The 16,595-nt window shown below is 41.5% G+C and overlaps 1 protein-coding gene across 1 annotated transcript in view; it reads right to left on the bottom strand.

The window, feature by feature from the left end:
* Positions 1 to 3,909, bottom strand: part of LOC118946027 (keratinocyte proline-rich protein-like) — a 10,238-nt gene extending 6,329 nt beyond the window's left edge. The window contains exon 1 of the mRNA XM_036970068.1: positions 3,568 to 3,909. Coding sequence (XP_036825963.1) covers positions 3,568 to 3,909 — 342 coding nt within the window. The remainder of the gene's footprint in view (positions 1 to 3,567) is intronic.
* Positions 3,910 to 16,595: the final 12,686 nt, after the last annotated feature.

Below are 16,595 nucleotides of genomic sequence, written 5' to 3'. Positions count from 1 at the left end.
CACCACCCTCTCCTGCTGTTGTGAGACCATAGACATGTTGTTCTGTGAGCCGGCTGACAACAAGGACCAGCCAGGGTCAGCTGTAAACCTCCACAGAGACAGGGAAAGGTCAGGCCCCACCCCTCTGGGTCCACCTAGTTTTCTTCCAAAGTGTATGGTGTTTCCCGTCTCTAATGCCCTCATCATGGCATGGAGCGTGGAGCGTGGAGCGTGGAGCATGGAGCGTGGAGCGGTCCACACATCAACACCCACAACTACACCTGAATCTTGTGTTTAAACTGTTTGTGCTCTTGCGCTACTTACAGTATATGTCTGAATCTAGAAATATATTCTTATAGGTTTTGGGGTAGAAACACAATATTGTGTTTGTATTGGGGGAATATCCTTGCCTTGTAAACAGTTCAACAGGGCTAGTTTGTTTTTAGCTATTAATAAATACAAGAATAACCGGATAAAGATTATTCTGAGGATGCAGAATTGAATCCAGAGTATTCTGCTGTCTGATAATCCTTATATGGCAGCTTTATGGCAGGGGAAAGGTTTCCCAGCACGACAGTCTAACATGGAATGCTCTCCGTTGGAGAAATATCCTGTTTCTCTATACCATTGGGTAACATTCATTATTTTGGATAAAATGTTATATATTGAGCCATGCTCAGAGGAACATAATTGGTTTAGAGTTAGTTTTTTGTTGGTGTATCTGAAAAGTTTTTTTGCAGAACATTCTGCTCACTTACAGTGCCTTGCGAAAGTATTCGGCCCCCTTGAACTTCAAAATTAATTAAATTAAAGATATAAAACTGTATTTTTTTGTGAAGAATCAACAACAAGTGGGACACAATCATGAAGTGGAACGACATTTATTGGATATTTCAAACTTTTTTAACAAATCAAAAACTGAAAAATTGGGCGTGCAAAATTATTCAGCCCCCTTAAGTTAATACTTTGTAGCGCCACCTTTTGCTGCGATTACAGCTGTAAGTCGCTTGGGGTATGGCTCTATCAGTTTTGCACATCGAGAGACTGAAATTTTTTCCCATTCCTCCTTGCATAACAGCTCGAGCTCAGTGAGGTTGGATGGAGAGCATTTGTGAAGAGCAGTTTTCAGTTCTTTCCACAGATTCTCGATTGGATTCAGGTCTGGACTTTGACTTGGCCATTCTAACACCTGGATATGTTTATTTTTGAACCATTCCATTGTAGATTCTGCTTTATGTTTTGGATCATTGTCTTGTTGGAAGACAAATCTCCGTCCCAGTCTCAGGTCTTTTGCAGACTCCATCAGGTTTTCTTCCAGAATGGTCCTGTATTTGGCTCCATCCATCTTCCCATCAATTTTAACCATCTTCCCTGTCCCTGCTGAAGAAAAGCAGGCCCAAACCATGATGCTGCCACCACCATGTTTGACAGTGGGGATGGCGTGTTCAGCTGTGTTGCTTTTACGCCAAACATAACGTTTTGCATTGTTGCCAAAAAGTTCAAATTTGGTTTCATCTGACCAGAGCACCTTATTCCACATGTTTGGTGTGTCTCCCAGGTGGCTTGTGGCAAACTTTAAACAACACTGAAATGGCTTTCTTCTTGCCACTCTTCCATAAAGGCCAGATTTGTGCAATATACGACTGATTGTTGTCCTATGGACAGAGTCTCCCACCTCAGCTGTAGATCTCTGCAGTTCATCCAGAGTGATCATGGGCCTCTTGGCTGCATCTCTGATCAGTCTTCTCCTTGTATGAGCTGAAAGTTTAGAGGGACGGCCAGGTCTTGGTAGATTTGCAGTGGTCTGATACTCCTTCCATTTCAATATTATCGCTTGCACAGTGCTCCTTGGGATGTTTAAAGCTTGGGAAATCTTTTTGTATCCAAATCCGGCTTTAAACTTCTTCACAACAGTATCTCGGACCTGCCTTTTGTGTTCCTTGTTCTTCATGATGCTCTCTGCGCTTTTAACGGACCTCTGAGACTATCACAGTGCAGGTGCATTTATACGGAGACTTGATTACACACAGGTGGATTGTATTTATCATCATTAGTCATTTCGGTCAACATTGGATCATTCAGAGATCCTCACTGAACTTCTGGAGAGAGTTCGCTGCACTGAAAGTAAAGGGGCTGAATAATTTTGCACACCCAATTTTTGGCAAAAGGTCGCAAAGTTCAAGGGGGCCGAATACTTTCGCAAGGCACTGTATATACTAATGATGTGTGATATTTCACCAAGAAACAAATACTTCCCAATAGCTTGTTTTAAGGTGATGTGTTGACAAACTTCCATATCAGAAAGTTTGTAACCTCGTAATTCAGCTTTTTTAAATGTATTTTTTACAGTTTACAGAAGGACCTTCCAGCCTATTGAATCCTCCAAGGTGAGTTCAGGCTGAAGAGAGATGAAGGCAGGGTAACACTAAAGTCCCCAGCCTCTTCAGAGCAGATTACATCCCTTCATGATCCTATTTTACAGCTCAGGTAAGATCTACTCCATAGCATCACCAACCCCAAAAGCCTTTACAGACAAAGGTCTCCATAGAAACCACAACACAATAATACTGCTGGTTCAGGCTTCATTAAATACACCTTAAAACGTTTTACTTTCCATTTTTTAAGCATGATTGTGTGATGAGAGCAAGAAGGAAAACAACAGGTCAAAAGCATTATCTATACAGAGTTTTACTTTCCCTTTTACATTGTCACTGTCGTTTATCGACGTTTCTTCAGCAGTCTTTGCGGCCGGACGGTCAGTGTTAAAAGTATTTCTGTAATCAGTTGGATGAGTTGTGCTTGAGGGGTTTTCACCACAGAGATCGATGGGGTTTCATTCTATTTGAAGCTCTGAGGACTCCAGTGCTCTTCAGAGATGACACAGGGCTGGAATGTTGCCCCCGGGTAATCAATACCATGACCTATTACTAATATCAATTTGAAGGGTGTTTGGGGGTAAGTATCCTTGCAGTGTACAATGTTATTGTAGATGTTAGCTAATCAAATTGATTTCTTCAACATCAGGGGAAATAAAAGCTCCCCACACGTCACGCACAATAAGAGAATACCATGTTCACCACAAACAGGGGTTCATGTTTTTGAATGCTTTCTAGACACGTTTGTTTAAGGTTCACCCATTGTTATAGCCCAATATTGATTGTTTTTGCCAAGTATTACCCATCCGTGGCCTCCTGTATTACCCATCCGTGGCCTCCTGTATTACCCATCCGTGGCCTCCTGTATTACCCATCCGTGGCCTCCTGTATTACCCATCCGTGGCCTCCTGTATTACCCATCCGTGGCCTCCTGTATTACCCATCCGTGGCCTCCTGTATGAGAGGAAATCTCTCAGGATTTGTTATTGAAATAGGATGGTCCTACAAAATGTAGCTGTGTCCCCTGGGTCATGTACAGTACAGTGACTGAAGACTGGAGGTCTTGCGCATTTTGAATGATGCATGTTCGTCCAATCTTACTCTACACTTTGAGAGTATGTGGTGGAGTAGAAGCTGATACAAGCACTCCAGACAGGAGTGCACCTCTCCTGGTGCCCTCCAGACATCAGGGCTCTTAAAGGACTGTCTCAACCTCTCCTGGTGCACTCCAGACATCAGGGCTCTTAAAGGACTGTAACAACCTCTCCTGGTGCACTCCAGACATGTCCTCAAGGCTCATAAATGACTGTGTCAACCTCTCCTGGTGCCCTCCAGACATGTCAGGGGTCATAAAGGTCTGTAACAGCCTCTCCTGGTGCCCTCCAGACATGTCAGGGGTCATAAAGGTCTGTAACAGCCTCTCCTGGTGCCCTCCAGACATGTCAGGGGTCATAAAGGACTTTAACAGCCTCTCCTGGTGCCCTCCAGACATGTCAGGGGTCATAAAGGACTGTAACAGCCTCTCCTGGTGCCCTCCAGACATGTCAGGGGTCATAAAGGACTGTAACAGCCTCTCCTGGTGCACTCCAGACACAATACCAAGGGCTCACAAAGGACTGAGCTGAATAAACTGACATACTTCACGGCAGAGGCTTTTAACGATGCAGCCTGAGGCTTGACTCCAATGGGCTCTCCTGCAGCCTGCTCCCCACTGGCTATTCTTGTTGTAAATCATCACAGACATTACACAAGTTGGGTATAGTTAATAAAAACAAACAACAACATGTTTTTATGATATAGTAGATAGTGAATTCTATTTGGCTGACTTTCTCAAGTGCTTAAAGGTCCAGTGCAGCTGTTTTATCTAAATATCAAATCAGTTCTGGGTAACAGTTAAGTACCTTACTGTGATTGTTTTCAATTAAAATGGTAAACAATATGCCAGGCAGGCAAAAACTCCATCCCACCAAAGTATGTTGAAATTTCAGGCAGTCTTTTCAAACATTCAAACATTCCAACATAGTGTGAAAATATATATAAAACAAAGGAAAATCACATTTTGGACTGCATTGGGCCTTTAATAATGTTGTGGCATAAGGTTAATGACAGTGAACCCGTGTAATGTACATTAACCTGGTTTTACCACTCGTGATGCATGTGCAACCCATTGGTCCCCCCAGAAATAGTCTGTTTGTGCAACCCTCAGGAATCACACACACACACACACACACACACACACACACACACACACACACACACACACACATACAAAAGCATGCGCACACATACGCCAGGCCAAACTCCTAGGAAGCAAATTAGCAGCTAGCCAGTCCGTGTGTGTGTTTCCCACAGCCACAGCTGTCCTACTGTGAGTAGAGGACTTTGCCTCTTGCCCCGGTGGACCACTTGCTGTGTGTGTTGTGGCAGGCAGGAAAAACCAAAGGTGCCTTCTCCCATATGCTGCCTGCCTGTCACCATTAGTCACTGAGCTGAAATCGGCTCATTTGCATCCGTTGAAGCAGACCAGTAGACCAGATATTATTTATTTGATACTGTCCACAGCCATAATGTACCTCATTCATTATCTCAATACATAGGAGAATAGTTTGAGAATGTTAAATCTGTATTTAATGTACTGATACTAATTGAATTAGTCAGATTGAGTAGCCCCTGAATGGTCTGATAGGGGGGATTTGGTATAAAAAGTTGAACTAGGTAGGAAATCGCACTGTGGTTTAATTAAAACTTTGTTGAGGTTCCGGAAGCTAAGTCCATCTGACATTTTGAGCTGGTACAATGGATTACCTTTCAGTGAAAAGAATCAGACATTAGTGTGTGTGTTGATCTAGCACAAGCTCCACCCCCCACCTCCAGAACCCAGATCCACCCCCCAGTTCCCAGCACAACCCCCCAGCTTCAGCCCCATCCACCCAGCATCCCCTCTCCCCCGTATGGCTCAGCGGAAAAGGTTTGACTATATGACAGTCTTGCTGCTTCTGCAGGACCCTGATATCACCAGCTCCTTGGGCAAGGGAATGAGTCATACTCAACACCCTGACCTTGACTACCTGGAATTTTGACCTTTGACCCTAGATATCATTTATTTTACCTACTCTTTCATATGAGCCCATAAGTTTTGTATGGAAAATTTTGGGGTCCCCTTTTAACAAAGTATCGCCTCTCGAACTATTTTTAAATAATATTTTCCCAATTCTGTACTCCCATAGGGTTGCATTAAAATCGAAGCTAATTTGAACCTTTGTATCGTTGTGCCTAGTAGGAGTAGAAACAAATTGAAAATATGCTCTGTTCCAGTTGATCTAGATCTACAATTTGAGACCATTCCTGTAAAGATTGGAGCATTTTTGAGCTGTTCGTAGATCCCCAGACAATTTTGAAAAATAGGCCTGAAATAAATGTACAGCCAAAACGAGCCAGTTTTGAGGGTGCATAGAGCCATAACTAGGATAGTCACAGTGATGTACTTGACATGCCCTGTTCCAGTTGATCTAGATCTACAATTGGAGACCATTTCTGAGCTTTGTCAAATACCAGGGCTAGTTTCCCCCAGCCAAAGCCAATTGATGCCTTGTTCACGTCAAGATAATTCCCAGGGCAGTGAGTGTCAGGTGTACGTGATTGAAAGGCATATTTCCAAAAGGGGGAAGTTAATAGACCTGTTGCTTTCTCCAGATGAATTACAGACTTTCCTTTTAAAGAATGAGTCTTCTCGGTATGTCTCCTGAACACCTCAGAAAATCTTATCTTTCAGTTTAACATCAGTTTCTACCCCCTCCATGTTTTTTTGTTCTGAGTCAAGCTCTTGTAGTCATGGCAACAGCTCAAACCGTCACCGGTGAAAACAGTATGATGCAAAACCCTAATTTCTCAAATTCAGGGTTATCTCAGAGTGTGTTGTGTCACGTAGAGCCGATAAACATGTACTTTTATAAAGTCAATGGGAGAGCAGAAAGAAAATACAAAAATAAACAAACAAATCTTGTAACCTGGTTCAGGAGAATTTCCTTGACAATAACCATTGAGGTGATTCATAGGCCCCTGATTGGTTGTGATTTTAGGACGCTTTTATTTCTACTCTATATAAATGTGATGTGCTAAAATGCCCATGAGGCGAAGGGGTTAGTCATAATGCATGCACACAAACTACACTTTCATAATGTAACTTAGTCCCCCTTGGCCTACTTCTGAAACGCTACAACATATTCCCATTGTGTTTCATTCAGGGGGAGTAGGCCCATCGTATTTCATTCAGGGGGAGTAGGCCCATCGTGTTTCATTCAGGGGGAGTAGGCCCATCGTGTTTCATTCAGGGGGAGTAGGCCCATTGTGTTTCATTCAGGGGGAGTAGGCCCATCGTGTTTCATTCAGGGGGAGTAGGCCCATCGTGTTTCATTCAGGGGGAGTAGGCCCATCGTATTTCATTCAGGGGGAGTAGGCCCATCGTATTTCATTCAGGGGGAGTAGGCCCATTGTGTTTCATTCAGGGGAGTAGACCCATCGTGTTTCATTCAGGGGGAGTAGGCCCATCGTATTTCATTCAGGGGGAGTAGGCCCATCGTGTTTCATTCAGGGGGAGTAGGCCCATTGTGTTTCATTCAGGGGAGTAGGCCCATCGTGTTTCATTCAGGGGGAGTAGGCCCATCGTGTTTCATTCAGGGGGAGTAGGCCCATCGTATTTCATTCAGGGGGAGTAGGCCCATCGTGTTTCATTCAGGGGGAGTAGGCCCATTGTGTTTCATTCAGGGGGAGTAGGCCCATTGTGTTTCATTCAGGGGGAGTAGGCCCATCGTATTTCATTCAGGGGGAGTAGGCCCATCGTATTTCATTCAGGGGGAGTAGGCCCATCGTATTTCATTCAGGGGGAGTAGGCCCATTGTGTTTCATTCAGGGGAGTAGACCCATCGTGTTTCATTCAGGGGGAGTAGGCCCATCGTGTTTCATTCAGGGGGAGTAGGCCCATCGTGTTTCATTCAGGGGGAGTAGGCCCATCGTATTTCATTCAGGGGGAGTAGGCCCATTGTGTTTCATTCAGGGGAGTAGACCCATCGTGTTTCATTCAGGGGAGTAGGCCCATCGTGTTTCATTCAGGGGGAGTAGGCCCATCGTATTTCATTCAGGGGGAGTAGGCCCATCGTGTTTCATTTAGGGGGAGTAGGCCCATCGTGTTTCATTCAGGGGGAGTAGGCCCATCGTATTTCATTCAGGGGAGTAGACCCATTGTGTTTCATTCAGGGGGAGTAGGCCCATTGTGTTTCATTCAGGGGAGTAGACCCATCGTGTTTCATTCAGGGGGAGTAGGCCCATCGTATTTCATTCAGGGGGAGTAGGCCCATTGTGTTTAATTCAGGGGAGTAGACCCATCATGTTTCATTCAGGGGAGTAGACCCATCGTGTTTCATTCAGGGGAGTAGGCCCATCATTCAGGGGAGTAGACCCATCGTGTTTCATTCAGGGGAGTAGACCCATCGTGTTTCATTCAGGGGGAGTAGGCCTATCGTGTTTCATTCAGGGGGAGTAGGCCCATCGTGTTTCATTCAGGGTGAGTAGGCCCATCATGTTTCATTCAGGGGGAGTAGGCCCATGGAACCAACCTAGACATATTTAGGGAGGTATAATGACAAAGGCAGACGTGGTCGAAGGCGTGAAAAGTGACATAATCTTTACTACATTGATTGATTATACCCAAGTCATTAGCTGTTGCCCAATAACTTCCACTGAGGCGTGACAGAGGATAAAGTCTATCTCAGTCTAGGGACTGGGTGGAATGGAAACTGTTGGACGATTATTGGTCAGCAGGTCCGAACATCACCAAAAAAGGAGGTTGCTGTCCGGTCCAGTGTCAGGGAGTTAGCTGTGTTGTGCTGAACACCATGTTATGTGATTGGACAGATATGGGGAGAGTGAGTTTACAGAGTCTCTAAAGAATGTGAGGGATGAGCAGAAGAGGCGAGCTGAGGTCAGATGCCTCTGATGAAGTCAAGCAGTTGATTTCAATCACCTAAGAGAATTCAGTCAGTTTCTATATTTTTTCTTCCTGTAAACTGATGCGTATATAGAGCGGGGTACAAAATTATTGGACCCTTGATAAAGATGAGCAATAATGACTGTATAAAATAAATAACACAAATACTGAGCTATATTGTATGCTGAAAGAAATGGGGAAATTATATTATTTTATACTAATACAATTGCAACAGAGAAAGAGATTTGGCCAGGTCGCAGTTGCAAATGATAACTTGTTCTCAACTAGCCTACCTGGTTAAATAAAGGTGAAATAAAATAAATAAAAACAAGTAATATTGTTTTGCCTCAAAATGTTAAGGGTGAAAATGATTGACATCCCTAAAGATTCTTATCAATAAAGTAGTCAACAGTTTAGTATTTGGTCAGAAATTCCTAACACACATTGACTACATCAAGCTTGTGACCTGTTGGATGCATTTGGAGTTTGTTTTGGTTGTGTTTCAGATTATGTTGTGCCCTATAGAAATTCATGGTAAATAATGTATTGTGTCATTTTGGAGTCACTTTAATTGTAAGAATAGATTATGTTTCTAAATACTTCTACATGTATTTGGTACCATTAATTGTGAATAATGATGAGTGACAACGTTACAGACACACAAATATCATACCCCCAAGACATGCTAACCCTCTCTGTTATTGGTAATGGTGAAAGGTTAGCATGTCTTGGGGGCGTGACCTTGACCTTCTGAAACTTTCTCACTCAGAGAGAGAAAAAGAGAGAAAAAGAGAGAAACAGAGAAGGAAAACGTTCTGAAAAACAGGCTGATTTAACTTCTTGGTGACAGGGGGCAGTATTTTCACGTCCGGATGAAATGCATGTCCAAATTCAACTGCCTGCTACTCATCCCCAGAAGATAAGATTGCAACAGAGAAAGAGATTTGGCCAGGTTGCAGTATTGCATATTATTAGATTTGGATCGAAAACCCTCTGAAGTTTCTAAAACTGTTTGAATCATGTCTGTGAGTATAACAGAACTTATTTAGCAGGCGAAACCCCAAGGACAAACCATTCAGTTCTTGCAGTTCCTATCGCTTCCACTGGATGTCAGCAGTCTTTAGAAATTGGTTGAGGATTTTCCTTTGTGTAATGAAGAAGTATGGCCATCTTGAACGAGGGTCACTTGATGTGTACTGTTAGATAGAGGCCCAAAAGCTAGCTACAGTTTGTTTTCCTCCTGTATTGAACACAGATCATCCCGTCTTCAATTTTATTGATTAATTATGTTAAAAATACCTAAAGTTGTATTACAAAAGTTGAAATGTTTTGCAAAGTTTACAGGTAACTTTTGAGATATTTTGTAGTCACTTTGCGCAAGACGCTAGCGTCCCACATATCCCAGAGAGGTTCTTAACTAAACAACAAAATAAAAAATAATTTTCTCAGTGACAGAAAGATGACTCACTTCGTGACCTTGGGACTATAAAATTATATCTGAAATCTGGGTAAAAAATGTGTTGCTCATTAGGTGGTCCTTCACATGTGAGATATGTCCCCAAACATTTTTTAAAGTCAATTTACGAAAAATAAATGATACTTCTGAAAGTTTTAACTTGGTGCTATAAGGTTCTATCTGCAATCCAATCACAGAATGCTGGGTTGTCAATCCAAAATAATTGTGTGTAAGCGGATATACTGCACTTATTGTACTAAAAACGATACATTTTCCAGATAGAATCTTATAGGTTCTGGTCCTCCTTTTCATTTACTGGACTACCTCACCATGCTCCTGGTGAGATGAAAACAACTATGGCAACCTACGCAGCAATGACCTGGCTGAAATCAGATCCATTTACTCAAGACCCACGCTGACAAGTGAAATGGCAATGACATCAAATGTGTTACCAAAGTTATTCACACCTTCTGTTAGCGCAGCACCGAAATAACAATACGTAGTTAGACACATAGCTCTATCTTAAGTGTCTATTCTGTCTGAATTCAAACAAAATGAAGCAAATATCAGAAATGTGAAATTTGTAGTAATTATTATGCTTCATCTGACCATCCTTGGGATATAAAAGTGTCACTCTGTGTATGGCTTGTAGAATGATGATTCATGACCTTGAATGATGGGCTCATTTAACTGAAAAGGAATTGCAGGTATGAAGGAGAAATAAATAGAGATCCCAGACCTGGACACTCATCATTAGCTGAGTGTTTTTGCATCGCTAAAGACCGTGCATTTCAGAGAATGCTTTTAAGGGTTTCTCCAGAGACCATTTGCTAATTAAGGGGTTATGATGCTCCGCGTTAGAAACAATTAATGGTTTAATTTCCCCTGAAGCGGGTCGTCGATTCTGAGTCATACTCAATTCTGAGTCATACAACATCATATTGTGTCGATAAAACAACATTTTTGTGTGGGTTTTTGGATAATAGAGAGAGTAGCTGTATCGTGAAGTTCTCAGTGTTTGGTGAGTGTTTTGACAGATAAAGCCTGGTTCCTCTTGATCTAAATCAGACATACTTTTGTGGTTGGAATGGGAGTTGTGTCATCCTTCTTTTAGGGTGCAAAAAGCATTCACCTGACGATACAAGAATGTTCCCAGAACACATTTTGTCTGTACTTTAAAAGGTTCCCAGAACATTTAATTAGATTGTGGGAACAGTGTGGATATATCAACAGCGATAGGTTCCCAAAACACTGAAACTGCCCGGTTGTGCTGACATTCAGATAATGTTTGAATAAGTGTGCACAAAACTTTCCTATAATGTTGTAAGAATGTTGACAGAACACCTTGTGTCCTCGGCGTACACATCACGGACAAACTGAATTGGTCCACCCACACGCAGCAGCGCCTCTTCAATCTCAGGAGGCTGAAGAAATTCGGCTTGTCACCAAAAGCACTCACAAACTTCTACAGATGCACAATCGAGAGCATCCTGTCTGGCAGTATCACCGCCTGGTACGGCAACTGCTCCGCCCACAACCGTACGGCTCTCCAGAGGGTAGTGAGGTCTGCACAACGCATCACTGAGGGCAAACTACCTGTCCTCCAGGACACCTACACTACCCGATGTCACAGGAAGGCCATAAAGATCATCAAGGACAACAATCACCCGAGCCACTGCCTGTTCACCCCGCTATCATCCAGAAGGTGAGGTCAGTACAGGTGCATGAAAGCAGGGACCGAGAGAATGAAAAACAGCTTCTATCTCAAGGCCATCAGACTGTTAAACAGCCACCACTAACATTGAGCAGCTGCTGCCAACATACTGACTCAACTCCAGCCACTTTAATAATGGAAATTGATGTAAATATGTATCACTGGCTACTTTAAACAATGCCACTTAATATAATGTTTACATACCCTACATTACTCATCTCAAATGTATATGTATATACTGTACTCTATATCATCTACTGCATCTTGCCATCTTTATGTAATACATGTATCACTAGCCACTTTAAACTATGCCACTTTACGTTTATATACCCTACATTACTCATCTCATATGTATGTACTGTACTCTATACCATCTACTGCATATTGCCCATGTCGTTCTGTACCATGACTCATTCATATATCTTTATGTACATATTCTTTATCCCTTTACACTTGTGTGCATAAGGTAGTAGCTGTGGAATTGTTAGGTTAGATTACTCATTGGTTATTACTGCGTTGTCGGAACTAGAAGCACAAACATTTCGCTACACTCTCATTAACATCTGCTAACCATGTGTATGTGACAAATACAATTTGATTTGATTTGATTAACATGTAATACAGTTATGGTAGTTGTCTGGGATGTTGCAAGAATATTCTTATAATATTCACATAGGTTGCACAGAACATGTGCCACAATTTACAAATAAGTCAGTTTTTATGACTTTCATAGCATATTTATTTCATAATATTCCATTGATGTTCATGCAATATACATTTTACTTTGGCTCGGGGGTCCTCAAAACATTTAGAAAACGTTATATTTAAGTTTTACCGAATATTACCACAACATTAACAACGTGCAAAATTGTAGCCCCTTAAAGCCGATTGGAAAACATTGCCATTAAATCTGGAGGGAAACATAATGGTAATTAACATTTGAAGGTGACATAGAGCAGTGTTTCCCAACCCTGGCCCTTCTTTTGTTGACTTCTGTAACCGTAAAAGCCTTGGTTTCATGCATGTTAACATCAGAAGACTCCTCCCTAAGTTTGTTTTATTCACTGCTTTAGCACACTCCGCCAACCCTGATGTCCTAGCCGTGTCTGAATCCTGGCTTAGGAAGGCCACCAAAAATTCTGAAATGTCCAATCTACTGCAGAGATAGCCTGCAGAGTTCTGTCATACTATCCAGGTCTATGCCCAAACAGTTCGAGCTTCTACTTTAATGATATATCTCTTCAGAAATAAGTTCCTCACTGTTGCCACTTGTTATGGACTCCCCTCAGCTCCCAGCTGTGCCCTGGACACCATATGTGAATTGATTGCCCCCCCCATCTATTGTCAGAGTTTGTACTGCTAGGTGACCTAAATGGTGATATGCTTAACACCCAGCCATCCTACAATCTAAACCAGATGCCCTCAATCTCACACAAATTATCAAAGAATCTACCAGGTACAACCTCAAATCTGTAAACATGGGCACCCTTATAGATATCATCCTGACCAACTTGCCCTCTAAATACACTTCTGCTGTTTTCAACCAGGATCTCAGCGATCACTGACATGGTGGGGTTGGACACGTGCAGAAAATGGATCAGACAAGGAATCAATGGTTTCAGATAAACTAAATACTATACTGATAAAACAAGGAAACAGGAGGATCACAGTAATACTTTAAAAAAAACATTAGGCCTAGAACTTACTCAGCACACGCACACACACACACACACACACACACACACACACACACACACACACAGAGAGAGAGAGAGAAAATCAGCTTCTGCAAACAAGAACAGAAAGCACACCTCTTTTAAAAGGGACATCATAATGAAATGATAATCAACACCTGAGTAACAAAGAAAGTCTCTAGGGCGGTCTCCGTCGCCATCTGGTTCCCGGAGGAACCATGACAGTGGGAGTCCCATACCAGAGTGGGAAGTTGTTTGCAGGGAATCTGTTGGTGCCATCAGCGGTCTTCCTTACTGGCGGCTCCCACTTCATATTTGTGGAAACATGTCACCTCCTCAGCCTGGTGTCCATGTCGTTGCTACAGTTCACAAACCAACAGCGCATCTACATCGTGCCAGAGGTTAAGTTGCAGATTAAATACACACCAAAATATGTTACAGATACTATAAAAATGTCACATCACTCAGACAGTTAGTGAATACAAAGCATGCAGCACAGCCAACAATCAATCAATCAAATGCATTTTACAAAGCACTTTTTACATAAAAATAATAACTACAGTGGTTAAAGAGGGTGCATCAGGCCAACACCTCAGGAGCAATTGTCTATTGGCTTTTCATAGCTGAGCATTCATAGGTCGAGACAGCAGGTCCGGGAGAGAGGGAGAGAGTCGAAACACCTAGTCCGGGACAAGGTAGCATGTCCGTTGAAACCGGTAAAAATATCAGTGGAAATACAATTGAACGGAATTTGCTGTTAAATAGCCTGCTTCTCCTCCATTTCCATTAGACAGGCAGACCAATTCAGATATTTTTTTCACTAATTGGTCTTTTCACCAATAAGATCAGCTCTGAAAAAGATATGATGTGAAAAGATCTGATGTGATTGGTCAAAAGATTTGTTAGTTGAAACACAGCCTTAGACTTAAGGTGTTTTCACACTTTGTCCCATTCAGCCAATTTTTGTGAACTAAGTGCGGTTCTCCTAATTTCTTGTTCAGTGTGAACACTCCAAAGGAACTCCGACCCCTCAAAGCGCCCCGAACCGAACTGAGACCATGTCGAGAGGTGGTCTGAGTTCGGTTCGCTTTCATTCCGCATCCGGTTCCCTTTTTAGGGAAATGTGAACACAAAGCTCCCCAGGTACACATGTCATTATTCCCGCACCACACACTAGAATACTGCAACACTGTTTCCCCTGACATAACCCCTCACATTGGTACCACCATAGAGAATATGAATGTGCAGGTTCATTGGGAAAAAAATGCTGTTTTTTCTAATTTGATTTTGTCAAGAAAGCACAGAACTTCCAAAATATGTGACACACAATGTTAAGATTGTTTATTTGCAATATTTGACTTATAGGTTAAGAGAGCTTCATAGGCTGTTTATTGGGTTGTGGAGTTTAAATAGTGTGAGAATCACAACATAGGGTACAAAATCAAGGTCATTGCAACCCGGGATCCCTGGGACATCCCAACTCTGACGTTACCCGATTGAAGTTGACATTTACAATGGTTAAGGTTAGGTTAGGCTAAGATTAGGTTAGGCTAAGGTTAGGGTTACAGTTAAGGTTAAGGTTAGGATATGGATGTCCCAAGGATCTCGAATATGGCACTCACCACAAAGTCAATGCTAGCTCTTAAATGGGCAGTAGCATACATTGTACACTCAATCTTCAATTACAGCATTATTTAATCTGCAGTATTCTTATGCTATTTATTCTATTACTGTAACGGTTTTCTTTGGGCGAAGTAGAGTCGGACCAAAATGCAGCGTTGTGATGATTCATGTTTGTTTAATAAAGGAAAACTATACATGAATAAACTACAAAATAATGAAATGTGAAAACCTAAACAGTCCTATCTGGTGCAAACACCCACAAAATCCAACACCAAACAGGCTACCTAAATATGGTTCCCAATCAGAGACAATGACTAACACCTGCCTCTGATTGAGAACCATATCAGGCCAAACATAGAAATAGACAAACCAGACACACAACATAGAATGCCCACCCAGCTCACGTCCTGACCAACACTAAAACAAGGAAAACACACACGAACGATGGTCAGAACGTGACAATTACCAATCATATTTACATGTAAATATTATCTTCTATTATGGTCATTTTCTGAAAATCAAATGCAAAAATAATAATGAATCCTGTCTAGCACCTTTAACTAAATGCAGTCTATTAGCTTCCCAAATGTAAAGGTATAACTAGCTGATAACGCATTCTGATGGAATGGCTTGTCCTACACTTTGTAAAACCCCAGAGTGCATTGAGTGAATGTTGGAAAAAGATCTTGGTTTCTTTCTAAAGATAGCAATATGAATGCAAAGAGGACTCAAACCAAAATAATAGATGAAGTGACAAAAGAGTTGAGTCCTCATTCAAATTCAAAGGAGAGGGCAGTTTAATACAAAGATAACTGAGTTCTTTACTTTTTTTGAGCCTAGAGTTGGTTATTTTAAAGAGGACTGAGATTGGTTATTTTAAAGAGGACTGAGATTGGTTATTTTAAAGAGGACTGAGATTGGTTATTTTAAAGAGCACTGAGATTGGTTATTTTAAAGAGGACTGAGATTGGTTATTTTAAAGAGGACTGAGATTGGTTATTTTAAAGAGGACTGAGATTGGTTATTTTAAAGAGGACTGAGATTGGTTATTTTAAAGAGGATTGATATTGGTTATTTTAAAGAGCACTGAGATTCGTTATTTTAAAGAGGACTGTATGTGCATTCGGAAAGTATTCAGACGGCTTTACTTCTTCCACATTTTGTTACGTTACAGCCCTGTTCTAAAATAGATGTTTTAAATCCCTCATCAATCTGCACACAATACCCCACAATGACAAAGCATATTGTCAACATATTAAGTGTAAAAAATATGGTTGTGTTTGTATGATTCAATTATTTGTTATTGAACATAAAATGCAGTTTGTTTATATCACCATGTAGTGGGCCTACAATATTTTCTAAATGTTGTTGAAATGTTTTGAAGACCTCCAAGACAAGGTAAACTGAACATCAATGGCATATTATAATGCCGTGAGAAAGCATTTGCCCCCTTTCTGATTTTCACTTATTTTTTTGTGGCAGGACTTGAAACAAGCAGTGTTGCACAACTTTGTTAATTAAATAAATAAATAAAGTATATTTTTGTTGTTGTTATTTGCTAACTCATGTTCCCTTTATCTAATATTAGGTTATGGTTGAAGAGCTGATAACATTAAGTATACATAACATACAGTATACCGATTTTGCAGGATTTCCTACTTACAACGCATGTAGAGGTCTGTAATTTTTATCATAGGTACACTTCAACTGTGACACTTCAACTGTAAAAATCCAGAAAATCACATTGTATGATTTTTAAGTAATTAATTTG

Source organism: Oncorhynchus mykiss, chromosome 31, assembly GCF_013265735.2.
Source record: "Oncorhynchus mykiss isolate Arlee chromosome 31, USDA_OmykA_1.1, whole genome shotgun sequence".
In the NCBI taxonomy this organism is placed as follows: domain Eukaryota; kingdom Metazoa; phylum Chordata; class Actinopteri; order Salmoniformes; family Salmonidae; genus Oncorhynchus; species Oncorhynchus mykiss.
This window is presented reverse-complemented; position numbering and strand designations above follow the sequence as displayed.